The sequence below is a fragment of the Cinclus cinclus genome, chromosome 1 (assembly GCF_963662255.1).
Source record: "Cinclus cinclus chromosome 1, bCinCin1.1, whole genome shotgun sequence".
In the NCBI taxonomy this organism is placed as follows: Eukaryota; Metazoa; Chordata; class Aves; order Passeriformes; family Cinclidae; genus Cinclus; species Cinclus cinclus.
In genome coordinates, this window is record NC_085046.1 from 21411597 (window position 1) to 21430874 (window position 19278).

The 19278-nt window shown below is 40.6% G+C and overlaps 1 protein-coding gene across 1 annotated transcript in view; it reads left to right on the top strand.

The window, feature by feature from the left end:
- Positions 1-4110: 4110 nt before the first annotated feature.
- Positions 4111-19278, top strand: part of ZNF804B (zinc finger protein 804B) — a 221845-nt gene continuing 206677 nt past the window's right edge. The window contains exon 1 of the mRNA XM_062494763.1: positions 4111-4278. Coding sequence (XP_062350747.1) covers positions 4126-4278 — 153 coding nt within the window. The 5' untranslated portion in view covers positions 4111-4125. The remainder of the gene's footprint in view (positions 4279-19278) is intronic.

The window sequence follows — 19278 nt, forward strand, 5'->3', positions numbered from 1 at the left end:
CAGCTTTAAAATCTCCTTTATGCCCAACTATACTGTAAAGCTACTAAGACCTTTCCGTTATACATCAGGAACCTCACTGTGTGTTTTTATACCTGAATTTTCTTGCCAAGATGTTGATTTCCCTCACTTCCTTCCCCCCCTCCCCTACTGTGGGGAAGACTTGTACAAATCACAGTATCAGAGTATGTTTTTACAGTAGGGTTAATTTGGATTCTTCTACATTGGAAAACGTGTTAAATTAATTTAAGTGAGAATAATCAGACTGGAACAGTACTCAAGCTGTGTGTCTACACACCTTCTGTCCTTGTTTGCTTGTGAAAGTAAAATTTCCAGAGGTGTAGTGCCAGAAGATGCTTTGCACTCTTTGAATTTTCTCATATCTGGGCGGAGAAGGATGTCTTTGTTCTTTTTAGGCACAGCAAAGGGATTGTGGAAAACATTTCAGAACTCATGCCCTTAAAGCAGATCTAGCCTGTATCCACAGTGATGAATGCTTAGGTTAGCAGCTGGCAAATCAAGCTAACTGTAATTTTTACCTATACAGCAAAGAATATCAGTATAATGGACTTTGTGTGCAGGTGGTAATCAGATCAGGAGCAACACATAAAGGACAATTTAAATAAAATTCACAAAGCAGACAAGGTTTTATGGTTATGTCTATAGAGTACTGTCTAATGCTGCAAAGAAATATATTAATTAGCTCAATCATTAAAATTAACATGGCTGCATTAATATAGTTCTGATATTCAGAGAATATTTATATCAGAGCTAGCATCCTTAGATCTAGGGTGGGTATTTGATGTAGACACCGCATTGTGCAATAAAGACAATCACTACAATGAATAATTAGAAAATGCTTACAGACTTTTTTTTTGGGGAAATAAATGCTAAGTAATCTTTATTAACAATAAAATTTTAGTAAAATGCATGGATAGATGAACTGGAGAACCCTTCATTATTCTAACCATCATCTCTTAGTGACAGCTGGCCTGCTTCTCTACTTTCTTGCATCTTGAAAAGTCACTAACACTTCTGCAAAGAAAGCATATTTTTCTGAAAGGTAGTATTTTACATTCACTGTGCTCAGCTGAAAATTACTCTATGAGATCTAAGGTAGTGAAGGATTGGACCCAGATGAAAGTAGTAATAGTTAAAGCTCATATTTCTACATGACCTGTGGTAAAAGACAAGAAGGTGCTGCATCTCCAGAGACTTTGGGGAATGTTCACAGAGTGATATAATTAATAACTAACTGTTCCATCTGACAACTCTCAATCTCATTTTCTCAGGCTCGTGTCCTACAGATTATTTATAAATTATACTGGTGGTCATAGTAACTATTCCCCTGAGTTTGCAAAGTGAAGGGAGCCCAAAATGACTTCTACTTTTCACAGCAGGGTCAATTGAGCACATCATCCTCCTCAGCAGGATGAAATGAATACTTGTGCAGTCTACTCTGGGGAAAATAATTTCTGTTTCTTACAGTACTGGTAAATGAACTGGGGAAGACTCTGTAAGTTTAAGGAGGAAAGTAAAGTCCCTTAAATCTACAGCAAAGCACTTGCACCATTTTGGGTTGTGCTGAACCTCCTCTGCAGGTGACATGGCCAGTCTGACCACAAGGCTGCAACACACCATCATGCATCCCCAGCCTATGCACATGGCCTGGGTCTTTCACACCCTCTCCCTCACCTTGTTGTAACAGAGCATCAGCAGCCTTATGGAGCAAAGGACTTTTCACATCACTTCACAAGAGAAAAGGAACAGAGACCTCTATGCAAGCTGTTGAGGTGGGATGTAAATTCTCATTCTGTTTCTATTCTGAGAAACAACAGCTGCATCATGCAAAGTGAAGTTTTTGGAAGTTCATTTCATTTCATTGCCAAAGAGAAAAGGTGTCTGTCTGTACTTCCAGATACATATTCAGTGTGGAGTCACAAAGTTAAGATGCAGACCAAAATTCAAAGTGAAGACAATACTTTTATCTTTAACAGGCTTGCAGAGGGATTATTTCAGGAAGAACTTGCAGTTGAAAAATATATATATGCCAACAAAAATAAATTTCAAGTCACTCACATAGCTGTGATTTCTGTGACTGGTAGGAGGAAATTGTAAAAGATCCTTTTCACCACCAAATTAACAGTGGACTAATTTTTTTTTTTCAGTACGGTATCACAGTTTCTCAAACTCTACTTTACAGTGCAATTTCTTCAGAAAAGTCCTCCAGAGGTCTTTTGCAGGGATTGTATTGCTACCAGGCTTCAAAGCCTGATCTGTACCAATTCATAGGACTGTTTAATCTATGACCCACAACACCCTTTGGCAAGGAGTCCCACAGCTCAACCACACATAGTGCAAAGAGCCAAGTCCTTTCATTTATTTCATGCCTCAATTCTACCAGCTTAATTTGACTTCCCACCTAAAAGTTTTTTACATTGTAAAACACTGTATGACGGTTAACGTATGGATGTTCTTAACACATTACTTCCATCTTTGGTTATTCCAAATTCAGAATTATAATTTTCTTTATAACATTGTATATTTATTAATAAAATACATAATACTATACTTGACGATTTGTATATATGTACATATACACACATAGTAGAAATTAATATGGTATGTGAATACTAGAACTGTACAACACTATTTTACATAAACAGTCAAAAATAATATTTGACTTATCATTATCTCTTTATCAGTTTGATGGATTGTGTGAGATTTTCCTTTTATTTACATTAGGTTCATAGAAAAAAATGTTCTTGAGAATCTAAAATTAGAATGATTGTGGTTTTTCAAGTTCATTCATTAAATGACTGAAAGCATATGCTTTTAGGAGATTAAGTGAAAAAACTGAAACAATTCTTATCTACAGTTTAAACCAATCTACTTCGAAGAAATGAATGATCTGCAGGTGACTACTAAGGCTGTGTGATTTACTGATTTATTTAATCGACTTAGCAAGCAGCAGAGCAGAGACGATACTTGTGACCTGATGCGAAGAAACTGAGCGTGCACAAGCGGGTCCGGGGTACCTCGCCCCTCCGTCTTGCAGAAGGGGAGAGAGGAACAACCTGTTCCAGCTACTCAGTGGAGGAAGATTTTCATACCTGCGATTGTGCGTAAATCATTTAGGTGGTAAATGACGCCACGCACCAAAATTCACACGCTTTGAGGGGGGACGATGGAGACAAGCCGAGGCACCAGCCGGGGGTGTCCGGGTCCAGCCCCCGCTCCCAGCCGGCGCAGCGGCGCTTCCCGGCGTCGCGCGTGGATCCGGAGCGTTCCCGTCCCCTGCTCGGGACAGCCCACGGGACAGCGGAGGAGATGCGGGGGACAGGTGGAAGCGCAGGCAGAGGCAGGCGGGGAAGGAACGTTACCTGCCGACATCGAGGACGGGACAGGTGGGCGAAGAGAAGGAGGGCGGTCGGAGCATCCCGCTGCCTCCCCCCCTTCCCGGCCGCTCCGCCCGGGGTTTGCCGACACCGCTGCCGTCCCCGCGGCGGCGAGGGGCAATGTCCTCCCTCTCACCCGCCGCCGCCCCCGCTCCGGCCCTACCCCTCCTCCGCCCCCTCGCACCGCCTCCCCCCCCCCCCCCCCCCGGCGGAGGTGAGGGAGGCGCAGCGCCGACTGCGGCGGCCGTACGGAGGAGCGGGGTGCCGGGGACTGCGCGCCGCTGCATCCACCACCCAGCCCGGCGCTGGGGACAGCCATGGGGAGCAGCCGCCGCTCCAGCTGCCGCGGAGAAACTCCCCTCCGGATGTCGGCTGCGGGTGGCCTAGTCTGAACAGGAGGAGGAGGAGGGAGAGGAGGAAGGGCCGTAGCAGCGGCGGACTGTGCAAGTTGCGCTCTGCCCTTCTTCTCCCCGGCCCGTCTCCCACCCGCGGAGCAGCATGCGGACTGGCCTCCGCGCTCCCTCAGATGTGCTCCGGCTGCCGCCGCCTTCAGTGCATCCTGCTGCTGGCAGCGCTCACCCGGGCGCTGGATGAGACGGGAGCAGGGAGATCGCTGCTGCGGTTCCGCCCGCTCCTTCATGCGGGCTTCTGCTCCGGCGGAGCTAGCACCGCCGCCGCGGAGGAGCCGGGCTGCCCTCCCGCCCCGCGCCCGCCCGCCCGGGGGGCCCGCATGGCGTGCTACCTGGTCATCAGCTCCCGGCACCTCAGCAACGGGCACTACCGCGGCATCAAAGGCGTCTTCAGGGGACCGCTCTGCAAGAAGGGCGCTCGCTCGCCGGTAACTGCCACCTCCTCGCCCCCTCCCTCACTTGCCCCCCGCACGGTAGGAGCGGTGCGGGCGGATGCCCACGCTGGGGGCGGCGGGCGTGGGGCGTGGGCGCCGGCTGGGTCCTCTCTGCGGGGCCCCGCTGTGGGCGCTGCCTCGCCGGGCGGCTCGGAAAAGTTTCTCCGTCGGCGGCTGCGGGCGCGCGGCCGCGGGGACGGGACTGGGGGCGGTGCTGGAGCTCGGCGGTGGGACGGGGGGGCTGCAGCTCGGCTGGGGTTATCCCTGGACATCGTCTCGGGCTCCTGCCCAGGGAGAGGTTAATTTCTGACGCTTTGGTGAGAAGTTGGAGGCTTGTAGAGATGAAGGCGCCGTGTCGGCTCCAGGTGTCGCGGTTTAGTACCCTGTCTAAGGTTTTGACGCGTCTGAGGAGGGAAGCGATCGTCCCTGTGGCTTCGTCTGCCAAAAGATGCGCTTGCGAGTTTGTCCGCCGCGCGTTGTGAACCACCTGTCGAGACCGACATCTAGGTGAAGTTTGGGGCAGTCCTGCGGGGACTGCAGGCCCGCCGAGCTACCCTAGACGGTGTCGGTGAGTCGCTAAGGGCGTTCCGTAGGAGCGGCCGGGAGCCCTGTGCCGCGGCGGTGCCGGCGGAGCTGCCGAGCGCGGGTGCCCCGGCAGGGACGACGCCCCGCTGCCTCTCCTCCGCCTCTCCGCGGCGGCTCTGCTATCGTCACCCCCTCCGTAAGTCGCCACCGAACTTTCCCGGTCGCTGTGCCGGGTGTCGGCGTGTGTGTGACATGCGGAGGGGTACGGACCTGCAGCCCCCCGAGCCGGCCTCGCACGAGTAACGGGGACACTTTGAGCCCACCGATGGGATTTCCTGGGCTTCGGCAATGCCAGGTTGTGTCCCGTAACACACCTGCCCCCTAAATACCTTTCAGGACCTAAAGTCTGCTTTCCCTTTCTGGCCTTTCCATGACCAAAAATGACAAATACTTCACTGTTCTTCCAAAATCCCTTTGTGATGTGCACCACTGCTCTGATAGAGCACCTGCAGGTTCTTTCCTTGTACTGCTGTGTCTGCGTGTGCAATATAACACAACTGAGCTGCAGGTATCATTGATCAGTCATTGGCTGAGCTGCGTTTGTGTTTTTTGACCCACGAAGCTGATCCACTTTCCACTTTTGTGCATGGAACCCCCTGAAATGCAGGCAACGTTTACTGAGGTCTGTGTTTAAACTAGGTCAAAAGGGAAAGACCTCAAAGATCTAAAATGGGAACAAGCTTGGTTGTAAATACTTCTGATTTAGTAGTACTTTAATAGCTGATGTTCAGGTTGAGTAGTATCAGAAGCATGGGAAGATACTACCCTCCAAATGTTCCAAATACTTCACTTTCCAATTAATTTTCCTTTTTAACTGCCTAGTGAGTATGCACACCACTCCTCTCCATCTAAACACTTCATGAAATAAATTTGTCTGACTCAACTAACAAATCAGCACTTCAAACACAGTTCCACTAACAAATAGACATTTTAAACATAATTCTGCTATTGGGTGGGAATAATTTTTTGTTTGCATGTAACAGAGAAGAAGATGGATGAAAATTGATGTTCCTTATTCTTTAGAGGTATATTTTTTAAAAAGGATTTTGTTTAAAATTGCAACATCTTAGTCTTAAGCCAACCATCTAGGGTTTAGTGGAAAAGGGAAAAAACTATAAGGTTCAAAATTAATATCAAGTCTCTTTCACTGTATAGAAATTCTCTTTCATGTGAACTTTCCAGAGTTTGAAAAAAGTAGCAAGGGCACTTAGCATAGCTTTTTCACTAAGACAGAACATCTTGTTTCCTAAATTTGTTTTACCAGGAGTTGGTATGTTTTATATATTTGGGGACCATTTCTACAGAAAGGACTAAATTTTAGCAATTCTTAGCTTTCATTCAGAATTCTTAAGGGGAATCTTTTATTTCTCTATATACTTTTTTAAAGTTTTCTTTCTTTTTCTTTTTCTTTTTTTTTTTTTTTTTTTTTGATAGCAACTCTTTGAAGCTAGTCAGGCTTTTGCGGCCATAGGCTAAGCACTTTGTAGAAGGAGTATTGGACATCTTGTGGGAGTAAAGTTGCATGATAACGTTTTATTAATGCTGGGTAATTGTAGCTCTACAACTTTTTCATGTGTTTGATATTTTGAATTTCTATTGGTTTATATATGCTATTTTCCTATTTTGATATGGAAGTTCAGATTTTAGGAGATAAGTAAAGGATGCTCAGTTGGCACGGAAGGTAATAGTTTGCTATCAAATACGGAAAGTAGTGAGTAATTTGCACGTGCCTACAAATTTATAACTTTCCAGACCATATCCTTCTTGCTTATCAGTGTGCATAAAGTTGGGAACAGTGAACAGCAAACAACACCACCTGGATTCATTTTACATTATGGATGTGGGAGTCATGCATACTGTGATTTAGTATTGACTGAGATAGTAAAAGTGTTTTAAACATGAAAAATGCCCCACACAATGCAAACAAACTCTCCAACTACTGAGTTAAACTTGGGACCTCTTCTTATATTAAAGAAGGAAATCTTAAGCAAGTGCCATTTATTTGTATTCCCTGTGCTGTACTTTTATTTAATCCCTCCTAATTATAACTTTGAAAGATACAGATAAGTTATGTGTTGCAGTCATTTTTAAATTGTAGAATTGGAAGCAGTCTTGAAGATTTGATTTCATCATTTGCACCATTAAACAATCTTCTGTTTGTACACTGTGAGTGATCTTAAGCATGAATCTATGTAGCCTTTAATGGATAACATGTACCTTTCTATATTTAAAGTGTTCTGCATTAACAGACCATGAAATATCAATAGACTTAAGGCTATGCTTTAAGAAATAAGAACAGTGGCAAGTATTTTAAATACCTTTATCAAATTTCATGGTTTTATGAACAAGGATTTTTTCAGTCTGGGTGTTTATGTAGTATTTATTTAGCATACTTTGCTATTATTTTGGCAGAAAAAATTCTGGTCCTTCTTCCTAGTATGCAGAGAGACCTTTAGCTGTAGCAGCTCTAATGAGAACAAGATATGTAGAACTACAAGGATAACACACTTTGGGTATGTAATGAATTTGTCGTGATGTTGTCATAAAATCCTTTACGAAGTTTACCTTTCCTTTGCCCACTTTTACATATTGGAGAAGGGACTAGTTATGAATATCATGAAGTTAGTGGTAATGAATTCAGAAACAGTGGGATTAGAAGCAGACATCAGTGAATACTTTATCAGTAGAGTCTGATGGAATTACATGGGGAAGGAAGTGCTGAGTTTGAACATGATGCCAACATTACTAAGGATAATGGACAGTAAACCAATGAAGGAAGCTGCTTATTTTAGAGACCTGATTCTGTGCTTTAAGCTTTTATATTTCATCTGACAAATTATGTTCAGGAACATATTATGAGCAAATTTTCTGTCATAAAATAGCTATTTGAGGAAATGCATTACCATACAGAGATATTACTTATACTTCAGAGTGATGATATTGTCTACAGGATTTCTGAGTCTGAATAGATTACATTGATCAGTGTACTGGTTTTAAGTCGTGATAGATAATGCTGTCATACTTACCTGCAGCTCACCCTGCTCAGAGGTTTACTGCCATGCTTCACAAGCCTGGGAAAGCTGACACTGAAAAGGACTTGCCTGGAAAACTTTGAAAGAAACTTCCAGGATACAGCAGAAAATGGTACTGGGAATTCAGCAGATGGCCCCCTTGCTTCTGAATCATTTCTAAGCCAAGGATGTTATTAAGGTGCACTGCTCTTCCTGTGGCTTTTTAAGATCAGATATAAACAAAGTCTCGTTTACTACTCAGTATTTAAAGATCCCTTTGTATTTTGAAGGAAATAGAAGGCTTAGAAGACTCAGTGCCTTAGCCAATTTCTGACTTGGCTAATTATTTTTCTTCCGTTGTTCCCTGCAGCCTCAGCTGAATACAGTATTTTACATGTACTTCTCTAAGCTGTTCTCAAATAAAGCTGTCAAGCAGCTGCTCTGTTGCACTTGGTGCTTGCCTGTGTTCTTTGGGCTGTTGGGGGTGGGAAAGACTTTTCTGTTACACAGAGTTACCTTAAAAAAAAGCACAGCTCTCACCTAGAGCTCTCATCTAGAGGCTCCAGTAATTCTAATTAAGGGCATTGCAGGTACTTGAAAATAATGATGGTTTGTTTAGTTGATACTGAGCCATAAGCAAGCTGTTTTAGCACTAAAGCAAATATAACCAGGATTGAGTAGCACCTTAGCACTCTCTGCAGCAGATAACAACTCCAGGCGCTTGGAAACTTTGAAAACTTAAGTGAGCCTGAGTTCTGAATGACTGTAAATAGAGAACAGGAGGGCCACAGCATGGGCAGCTGTCTCCGTCTGCCTGAGATCAATGCTGGAAACACTGGCATAACCAAATCTGCCACCAGCCAGTGGCAAACATGTGCCTAGCACAATTATCAGAAAGCAATTTAAAGGCTAGATGTGGTGGATGTGATCCATATGAAATATGGTTGAGATGACAGCAGGTTAAAGGAGGAGCCACCATACACCTGAGTGATTACTGGAAGACCAAATGACTTGTGAGTTTTTGACTGTAAGCAAGTCATCCTTTAGCACTGTGACTGCACTCTCAATGGTACTGAAAGCAGAGAGGAAGGATATGCCTAGGCTTTACAAGGAAAATGCATGGAAAGTAAAATTTAAGTTAGGAAATAGAGTCTAAAGGGGTTGATAATAAACCAGTTAAATAAATAGTCCTTCTACAAAAGGAATGGGTGGAGGGAACACCAACTGCACTAACAAAATTTTGTGGAAACAATAAAAGGGAGAAAACATACAGAAGATGGAAAATTGTACTTTCACTATTCTGTGCCAGAAGTCTCTGGCAGCTGCCTCCAGCAGAAGTGGCTGTCTGCCAGGGGGGATTCTGTGCATTCTCCTGAAAGCTTGGAGCTGGCTTACAGAGGTATCTGCTTTACACAAACCAAGGGCAGGCACTCCTGCTTAACTGTTTCTGATCTCATTGATTCCTGGCACTTTGTGCCTTAGAGTGGGCTGAGTTTGTTTCCTACCAGCCCTCCTGCCTCCACTGTGCTGAAGAATATGAGCATTCCTGCAGTCCACACTCCACCTTACAGTGACCTTATTTCCTGATTTCATGGTTCCTATTACAATGTTTTTTGTGCAATTCTACAACATGTGAGAGACAGAAAGAACTTTCAGAAAATGGGAATATGCTTTTTTACTACATGTAGCCTTGCTGCTCATGCCTTGTATTAAACCTGGTTTTGTGGAATGGATCGCTTCTGAGCATATTTTGATTCTAATTCAGTGAGCGGGTAGCACTTTGTATATAGCATTGCAATTAAATTTAATCATCTTCAACCAATTTCTGCTGGGGCCATTTCCTTCATCCACAATTAGCAATAATGTTAAACAGGTGCTTTATGTCTGACAGCACCTTTCCAGCAGTCTAATATTTTTATTGGTCCCTCAATTGAGTTCGTAAACTCGGATAAATTTCTCTGTTATTTTGCATTTGCATTGCATTTTGCAATGCTTGTTTGTCCATTAGTTCCAGAATTATTGCCATTACATCCGTTTATATTCTCACTTTCAGCTCATATGCATTTGACTTGCCCAGAGCATTTAGTCGGTTTTCTTATTTTATTTATTTTGTTTTTTTAAATTCTGCATTGTGTACAAATTTGAAAATGAATGTAGGGACCTAGTGTTTGTGGAACAGGTGCTCCCTTGGATGGTGGTTTGAGCTGTTACTCAGGCTGTAAGCACTAAAGGCTGCTCCTCTGCCTGTCCAGCTCTGTTTTCTGGACTCTTGCCCACAAGTGCTGTCCATGGTAAGCACTTGCCTGGCTTTGCTGGGGAGGATGTTCCAGTTCCTTCCTCTGTCTAAATGAATGTTTTGTTTTGACTACTTTACAACTAAATAAACTGAGTAACTTCATTTATGCAAATGTTTGCATGTGAGATTAAGTTCCTTGAAAAGAAAATTGTGGTCAAAAAGATCTCATCATCTGAATCAACTTATTCCCTACCAAAGCATTGCAAAAGTCCCCTGTAAAAGGTACCTAAATGGAAAAGGAAAAGAAAGTTGTTAAAGGCTGGCCAGAATGTAAACATTTTTCCCTACATATGTTTTTCTAGTGGACTGTATAGCCTTTGGCTGCAAGGCTTGGTTTTTAGTTTGGGTGACGAGGGTTTTTTTCTGTGTTTCTTTTATTTTATTTATTTTGTGTATGTGTTTTTGTTTGTTTGTTTGTTTGTTTGTTTTAGGTTTTTTGGTGGTTTTCTGGGGGGTTGTTTTTTGGTTGGTTTGGGTTTTCTACTGTTGGTTTTGGTTTTTGTGTTTGGGGATTTTGGTTTGTTGTTTTTTAATTTTTTTTATTTGACATTAAGAACCTTTGATTAGTCTTTTTATTATGACACAACTGATCACTTTAGAAGACTCAGTCACTACCTGCAAATGTAATTTTACTCACTTGTCCTGGAGAAAATGTTGAATTCTCTGTGGAAAACATTAGACATTCAAAATGTTTTTATCTACCTCCTGAATTACTTCTATTTTAAAATGCCACTGTGGTACACTGGGAGAGGTTTAGTTTTACTGCTTTTAAATCTATCCATGAAAAACAGTCTATCATATTTGTTACAAAACAGAGCATAAGCTGTGGAACCTCTTTAGAGCTCAAGAGTTAGGATCTTATGATCTAAGTTTTGTACACCTACTATGGTAAAAAAAATTATTAGGAATAATTTGCATAAAAGGTCAAATTAAATTTATTACAATATCAAGTTAATGTTAAAGAGAATTTCAGAATAATGCAAGAACCAGAATTCCCAACCTAACATGCAGTACCATTAAAATCCAGTTTGACCCTCCCAAGAATTAAGCAGTCTTCACTGGAGAATAAGCCATTTTGCAAACATATGTGCATGCAGCAGTCTATACATGTAAACATTTCTGAATAGCAAGAAGATCCTTTAAAAGAACTTTTTAGCATCCACACTTACATTTGTAAGCACTGTTTTTTGAAATTTCAACCTGCTCTGCCCTTAGCTTATGAACCTTCCAAACTCTGAATGAACAATATTAAAATGATTTGTTTATGTTGATAATCTACATTGATGATATGGCTACTACAGTATTAGAGTCAGATATACAGAGTTCAGTCCTGCATTTCTGTATTTTGTGTGGGCACATATCACTGCTTGTCTTGTACAGTCAACTGCAGTGCTCAAGTAACAAGATTAGTCATGGGGTAGGTACACATTCCTGAAAATGCTCTTCACTGGGCACAACATATTGTTCTGTCCCCAGTCATAAGGCACTTTAACAACAGCTTTTACTTTTTTCTTTTTTCCTTTTTTTTTTTTAATGCTAGACTAAATTTATGTGCATTCTAGATAAGACATAAACATCATCAAATTTTTGTCCCAGTTTCATAGTTATGCATAATGATAATTGGCAAGCTGGTTCAAGTAAAGAAATAGAACTATTGCTGGGAGAATGCATGCAGCTCCAAAACAATTCATGCATTAATCAACACCAGTTGATATCAATTTTTCAATTGATGTTTTCCGTGGAACGCATTCTAAAACAGATTTAGTGCTTTTGTGTCAACAGAAATATTCTATCAATATTCTGCTCAGACTGAACTGAAGAGCTGTATTTGGTGTCTTTGAGAACATTCTCAGTTAAATCTGCAGCCCTCATTTCCAACTTAGACTGCAACGTGTGAGGAAGGTTTGTGATACTAGATTAGAAAGTCTAAGGAGAAAGTTCCCTAAAATACAGCCTTTGATAGCAAAATATTTGCTAGATTATATTTTGGGGTTAAAATTATAAATGAAATCTGTATGAATATTATGATCAGAAGGTCTGCCAGAAATGCAAATTCTTATTAAAGTGTTCTGAGTGTTTTTTTTTTCAGAGAAAAGTTTTCATATTCTGATATTTATAGCTCTAATTTTATTATCTTTTGTGGGTTCAGGAAGTAACGAGTATAAATTATTTATCTGAACCAATCTTAATTTTTCTGTGTTAACTCTTACATTTTCAGTTTAAGTATGACTTCTGTGAGGTGTGTAAACTTTGACCATGGATTTTATTGGGATATCTAAGAAGAAGCAGAGTGTGTATATTTATGCCACCCTTTGTTAGACACTGAAAAATCGAGTTATGATCTTGATGTATTGAGCTTGCTCTTGAGCCCTTGTCTTTGATTGCAAGAGGCTTCTGGTGATGAATTACAGTTGATAGAGAACGACTCTGCAGGATCCTCACATCGGCTGCTTGGTGAGTATTGCAGCCCAAATGCTGGCTAAGGGGACTGGTTGGTGGACTGGAAGATAACAAGGATTTCTCAGCGTGGGAAAGGCAGGGCTTACTTCCCGATGCTGCACTGATGGCTCCTCTGTGCTGGGAGGCATTGCGGTGTAGGAACACAATATCCAGGATTCCCACAGCCCACGTGGCCATAGGTGTGTGCCAAACAGCAGCTGAGAGGCACAGAGCCATCTCAGCATGGAGAGTGGCTGCCTGGTCTGATGGACATGGAACAGAAACTGGCACATAGCTATGGAGGACTAGTTCAAGAAATAAAACTAAAAAAAAAAAAACAATCGTGTAGCTCCCAGTAGAAAACAAACTCACAAGGTGATGTGCATGCAAGTAGTTTGTGTGTACCAAATAGTAAATAAACATCCCGTAAATGTCACTGAATACATATGCAGCTTCTCCAAGCTGTCTAAGTGCTTAACTGCTGTCCTTACATAGCTGTACTACTGCTCTTCCTAGCAGAAGTCCAAGGCTGCTTTGTTGTATCAAAGCAACATCTACAGGATGTCCATCTACAGGATGGACATTAGCATTTTTTCCCCTTCTTTACTGTTTCAGTATACAATTACTTCACTGTGAAGAGAAGATAGCAAAACACATATGGAAAAACAGTTTAGTCAGACAAATGAAGAAAAATCAGGTTGGTACTACATATAAAGATTTCATTTCAATTCAATGATAAATGTATCCATGGCTATTAAATATGGAATACAGCCAATATACAGAACAATGTTGGAGACCCTGCTTATTCACAAATAGGCATCACTTTTAAAAAGTTCTTTTTCTGGGAGTGTGTGATAACTTTTTGTGATGACTAATAATGGAAAAATCACAGATTTGTGCTCTTTGATGCAGATGTATTCATATTCTATAAACCAAAAATTACATTGAAAAAGAATTGAATATGTAAACTTGCTGATTTTATACTTTGCTTATCTTCTGCTGAAGATCTATTTATAACCAGTGTATTCTATAACATATGGAACAGGAGATTCTTATTGTGTATACATACTGCACAATAGATACATTTTATTGTTCAGCATTATAATAAGCATCTTTTATAAGTTAAACTTAGAAAAAATACAGATCCAATACTGTGGTTATTTATCTCAAAAGTAAACCCTTCCCAAAAAATAAACAAAAAATGGCCTTCAAATCTATTCCCTAGAGGACATGTCTTATTTGAAAATGATAACACTTGCTGGAGAAAGATACGCCTTTCATTTTGGCTAGGTTAATAAATCTGTGCACTGGGATTTTTATTATATAAAGAAGATATGATGACTTGAAATAGAGGGTTGTATCCATATGCCATGTTATTACTTTTAATGGGGAAAGGATAATACAGCAAATAAATTCATTGTTCAATTTTTTTTTTCTTTTGACAGCTATCTGCTGTTTATATTATTTCTTCACCTTAAAGAATCACTGATGTTGTACGTGATTGAATTTCATATCTGTGGGTTGTGGAATCAGCCTTTTATGCTATCAATATTTATGTTGATTTGCATACGTGACAGCTTTCATCAGTAAAGATCATTATAAACAACAAATTGGAAGAAGTTAGAAAATTCCTTTCCTTGAAAGGGATTTAAACAAGTGTACAGAGTGACTTAACAGAGCTTGCATAATCTTCACAGTCAATAAAAACCAAAGGCAGAGAAAAGTGCTTAAAATCTACAGCAAAAATGTTTTGTTTCCACTATGTACTCTTGAAGACTTGCACTTTAAGCTATAGCAAATGAGGCTTACTGAATATGTTCACTTAGAAATATTCCAGTAGAAAAACCATTTTCAAGTCCTTTCTTTTTAAATCTGGATTTCATCAATAAACTTCACTAATGAGGATATTGAACACTTTTTCCCTCTATCAAAATACAGTTCCTTATCCCAAACATTTCCCAAAATATGTCTTGTAGTGGTATTTTTTTTCTGATGTTCTCAGTAGCAGTGTCGGAAGAGCAAAATTATTTGTAAAAGTGCTTGAAATATGCAATTTAAAAAAAATGTTTTAACTGCTGTGATTTATTATTTTACCAGGCAATACAATAACATTTGATAATACTAATAAAAAAAATAAATCCCAAACTGAGCAGCACCCCAAGACACTCCAAACCATGCCACCAAACATAGCAAAATAATCAGCATGTGAGATCACCATGAATTGATGAATCGCTGACAGCCTTTCTTCCTATGTCTGCTCAGATAAAGTTCAGATCCTGACCTTCTGCCTGCCTGGGAGCCATTATACTACCCTAATGAGTTTCCTGATGGCCTTTTAAGAGTAATAACTGATTAAGTAATTGTAGCACCTTATGCTGAAGTGTTTTAAATACTTAAAGACTTCTGAACCTATTCCTACAGAAAAAGGAATGTCTGCTCAAATTACATGATACAAAAGAAAATGTTCCTTTGTATCATTGTTAGGGTACTTCTCTATGTTTATTCTTCAAACCTCTGGCTAATAAGGACTGCAGGCATTAGGCATTAGAAAGCCTTAAAAAGATTGATCCTTCTGATTACAGCATACTATAGGATAAATTGTATGGTTCAAATCCCTCACAGAGTTAAAAAGGATATGTGGTATCTGAAGAAACATAAAGGTGTCAATTTTCTACTTGATGGTACTAATATATTTTGATAAGATCTGCATATTAAGAATGAGCCCTCAAATACAGCGATTTAGTACTGTAATTGTACACTACTTCGCAGTGAGAACAAACAATAAAAATGTGAATCCTTGCCTCTGCTCTGAAGGACAGTGAACAAGGACTTGTAGGCATTACAGCTGGCAGGCGTGGAGAGGACTTGGTTTTCAGAAGTGACTAGCAAGAGGAGTGAAAGGGGGATAGTGAATGTGAACAGGGAGGTTAATTGCAAAGTAAATGAGTTTGCTACAGAAAACACTGAGGCTCAGATCCTCAAAGACAGTGTGTGTGTATTAGTAAGCAACACCAGGGACTGTGCCAGGCATTGGAGCTTAATCAGCTGAACAATGAAATTGCGAGCGCTGTTTCCAGTATGTTTGCGCTGTTGAACCAGCAGCACTGCCCCAAACATTTCTTGGACAGAGATTGGGAACTAGGATAGGGCAGAAACATTAACATCAATCCAGTTTCAATTCCAAGAGAGTTTAACAGCAGTGATGAACTGCTCAGTGACAGGCGAAAGTCTCCTTTTTTTTTAACTGGCATTGAAATCCTACCTCTGTGTGGAACTGCAAACCACCTGCAGGGCAAACCCCTCAGACATTGTTGTTCCCTAAACTGTAACTGCATTGAGAGAATGGTGGGTGTCGTAAGTCAAAATTGTTTTGGGAAGCACTATGAAAAACCCAGAATTGATGGCACCACTAGTGCTTGAGCCTATGTCCAGGCTCTGTACAGCTACTACAACAAGTGCAGCTTGGGCTCCAGCTCCATCAAGCTCTGCAGAAAACAGTGCAGTATCTTGGAGTGTTGGGAAGATAGATTGAAGATTCCTTTGAAGATTGAAGGGTAGTGGCTGGATCTCCTGACAGCAGTCTCTTGGCCGGATCAGATGAAGTGGCTGGATTTCCTCACAAATCCCATTACAAATCTGTCTCGTGCTCCTGACAGGAGGATTCCCAGTAAATGTGATATGCATATGCTGTCTGGGGGAGAGAAAGTTCAGCTTCACCATTCAGGCAGCAGACTTCAAAGACAAAGAACAGATGAGAGAGTATTGGTGAATCATAATGAGCTTATTGGAGTACTTTATACAGTTTCTTCAAGCATTTTTAAAATTCATAGGAAGCAGATATGCACAGTGACTATTCAGGTCAGAATTTTAGCTTGTGTAAATCAATCTGTTAAATTGATTGCATTTTCTAAGGCTGTTTTATGCCAGCAGGATTTGGACCTCAGATTTTATTTAGATTTTCTTTAGTAAGTAATGAGGCAAAAGTTAGTGAATACTAGTTGCTAGGACCTCCAGGGTGGGAAGCATCACTGTGATTCCATCACAGAATTTCAATTAGAAGGAAAGTGCAACTGTGCTCCCAACATAAAACCTTGTATATTTTTGCTGGACCCTATAAAATGACTGTCTTTTCTGAAATACTACTGGTTAAATACAAACCATGCTGCTATAGCAAATGTATTCAAGCAGGTAATATATCACCTTTCTCTTTATGGAGCACATCTGATTTGCACACTTCCCTGAGGCAATGCACACCCTTTGACTCAGAATTGGCTGCCACATTCCTTATCCTCATAGCAGCTAGGTGTTCATTAAGAAGGACAATTATGTGTTATTCACTGTGGATTGGTGTTATTTTAGAGACTCATCATAGCAACATTGGGGCCACTTAGTTTTAGAATCCAGATTTCTGGTAGAAATAAATCGGATCTTAGTAAAAGACACATATAAATCACTTTTTATCTTTCCAGAAGAGAAAAAGCTCCACAGTGGTACCCGTGGTACCTACAAGGCAGTGCTCTCTGTCCAAAAGTTCAGGAGTGTTCTGGAGGAAACCAGCATAAGAATAATGAGGATGGAATGGTGAAGGGCTGGGTGTTCATCCTGACAGAGATGCACTTGGAGTTCATCACAGTTCAGCAGCCAGGGGGTGATGTGAAGAGCTGCCTTGAGAAGGTCAAAGGGAAAGGGAAAAAAAAGGGGAAAGAAAAAAAAAAGGAGGAAGCAAAATAGGGAAAAACATTTTTTCCCATTGGTTTAGTTTTCATAATGCTAGCAAGCTAGAGAAAAGGTATTCATCCATGGCCAAAGGTCTGCAACATAATAGCAGATCTAAAATAATTGACACAAAGAAGTAAAAGCTTTGGAAAGCAGAATTTTGGCAATTTTGAATGAGGATATTTTTGCTCTCCCTGTAGCTGGTTAATGAATTAGTCCACAACTGCACCTGGAAATCAAGTCAGCTCTTTCACTGTGATATTTAGCCTTCTGGCACTGGTTTAATCCCATCCCCAAAGCAACTGAAACACAGATACAGACTACATGGGATTTTAGTTAATTTATATCTACGTTGTGTGTATGTATAGGTTACAGGCAATGTGATGGAAGAAGGTTTGGTTTTAGTATGGAGATGGGTGAACTGCCTCCCCTGCATGACTGTAATTCCAGTGTTTTTATTAGTGTATGTGAACTATAAACTGGTGCTCTTTTATCACCACGAGTGTGTTTATCACAAATTAGAAGTTGAAAAAATGCAGCTTTTGTCAGGGAAAAAAGAAGAGTTCCCTACTTCGGGTATGGTGCTGAGAATGGCTTTGAGTAAAGGAGGGAATGAATCAGTATCTTTTCTAGTTGCAAGACCACAACTTTTAATGGTAGGAATGTCCCTAGGAAGCTTGGTTTTTAGGCAGGCATGTGCAGTAATTTATGTCTGAGCCATTTGTTAATATTGGCAAAGTGTCACAGGTTCTCGAGTGCTGATGGCAGGCTGGGGACAAGAAGGCAGCAGCAGGTCGCTGCTTCATCCCTGCACCAAGGGCTGGCGTTTTACACAGCAAGAGGTCAGAAAGGCACATTATTTACCCATAACCACTACAGCAATGAATATCTGCTTCACCGAGCTCTCTCAAGGAATATTACTGAGTTTGAATTTCATGACTTTCAGCAAAATCTCTTGAAAAAAATGTTTATAGAGAATCCTGGCTCCCATGCAATTACTCTGCCATATGCAGTGGCACATCTTACTCATTCTATGAATGTTTTATGCTCCCAAGGGGATTTAAGAGTAAATACAGCCACAAGTAAAAACTTAAAATATCAAATTAATTTTGTGTTATACACATGGAGTGATGGACAATGACAGTTCAGGGCTTGATCCTGCAAATGTTGAAGTTGAGAAGGTTTTTTGATGTTATTTTGGTTTATGATCTGCACATAAAGGTTTTGATTTTTTTCTAGTTGTATAAAACCCCATGTTATTAAATAATTTAGGCGTAACATATTAACAAAAAAATGGCAAATGAGGAATGCTTAAAGTGCCTCCATAAAGAATATAATACAAAACTTGTAGCAGCTTTGTTTATTATTATTATTTTCATGGAGAAAAAATACATTTGCGATCCTATAATTATGTTCTGAAACAGAAATTCAGTGAGATTACTTTCGGGTCATTATATTATCTGTGCTAGAAAGTAGTAATTGGGGATTACTGAGTTTCTATCAGGTTTGGCTCAACAGCAAACAAAGTTAACATAAGTGGTTGTATAGCTGAGTTAATTTTAAATGATCTTTTGGGCTGAGATATTAAGGCTGAAATGCCTTTAAAGGAAGCTAAATGGGGCTTGTGTTTTGAATGTGATTTGATGCATAATTAGATTTCTCCTACAGAAAGCTTAGAAGCTGCAATCCAATGTTCAGAGTCAACAGCAGAACTGCATCTTTTTAAATTTGGAAATGTATAAAACTTCATACAAGTTGATTTCAAAGATTTACATGCATGTAAATGTGAGGGTATTGGAAGGTACTGGATTTTTAACATGGAACATTTGATATTACACAGGATATTATAAGTGATGTGAGTGTTTTCTCTGGATGGTTGGACTATTAAAGAGTGTGTGTTTGGTCAGTTGGTATCATTATACATTAAAAAAAATATATAGGGAAAATGATTGGGGTAAAGGGCTGTGTGTAAGATTTAGCATACCAAACACT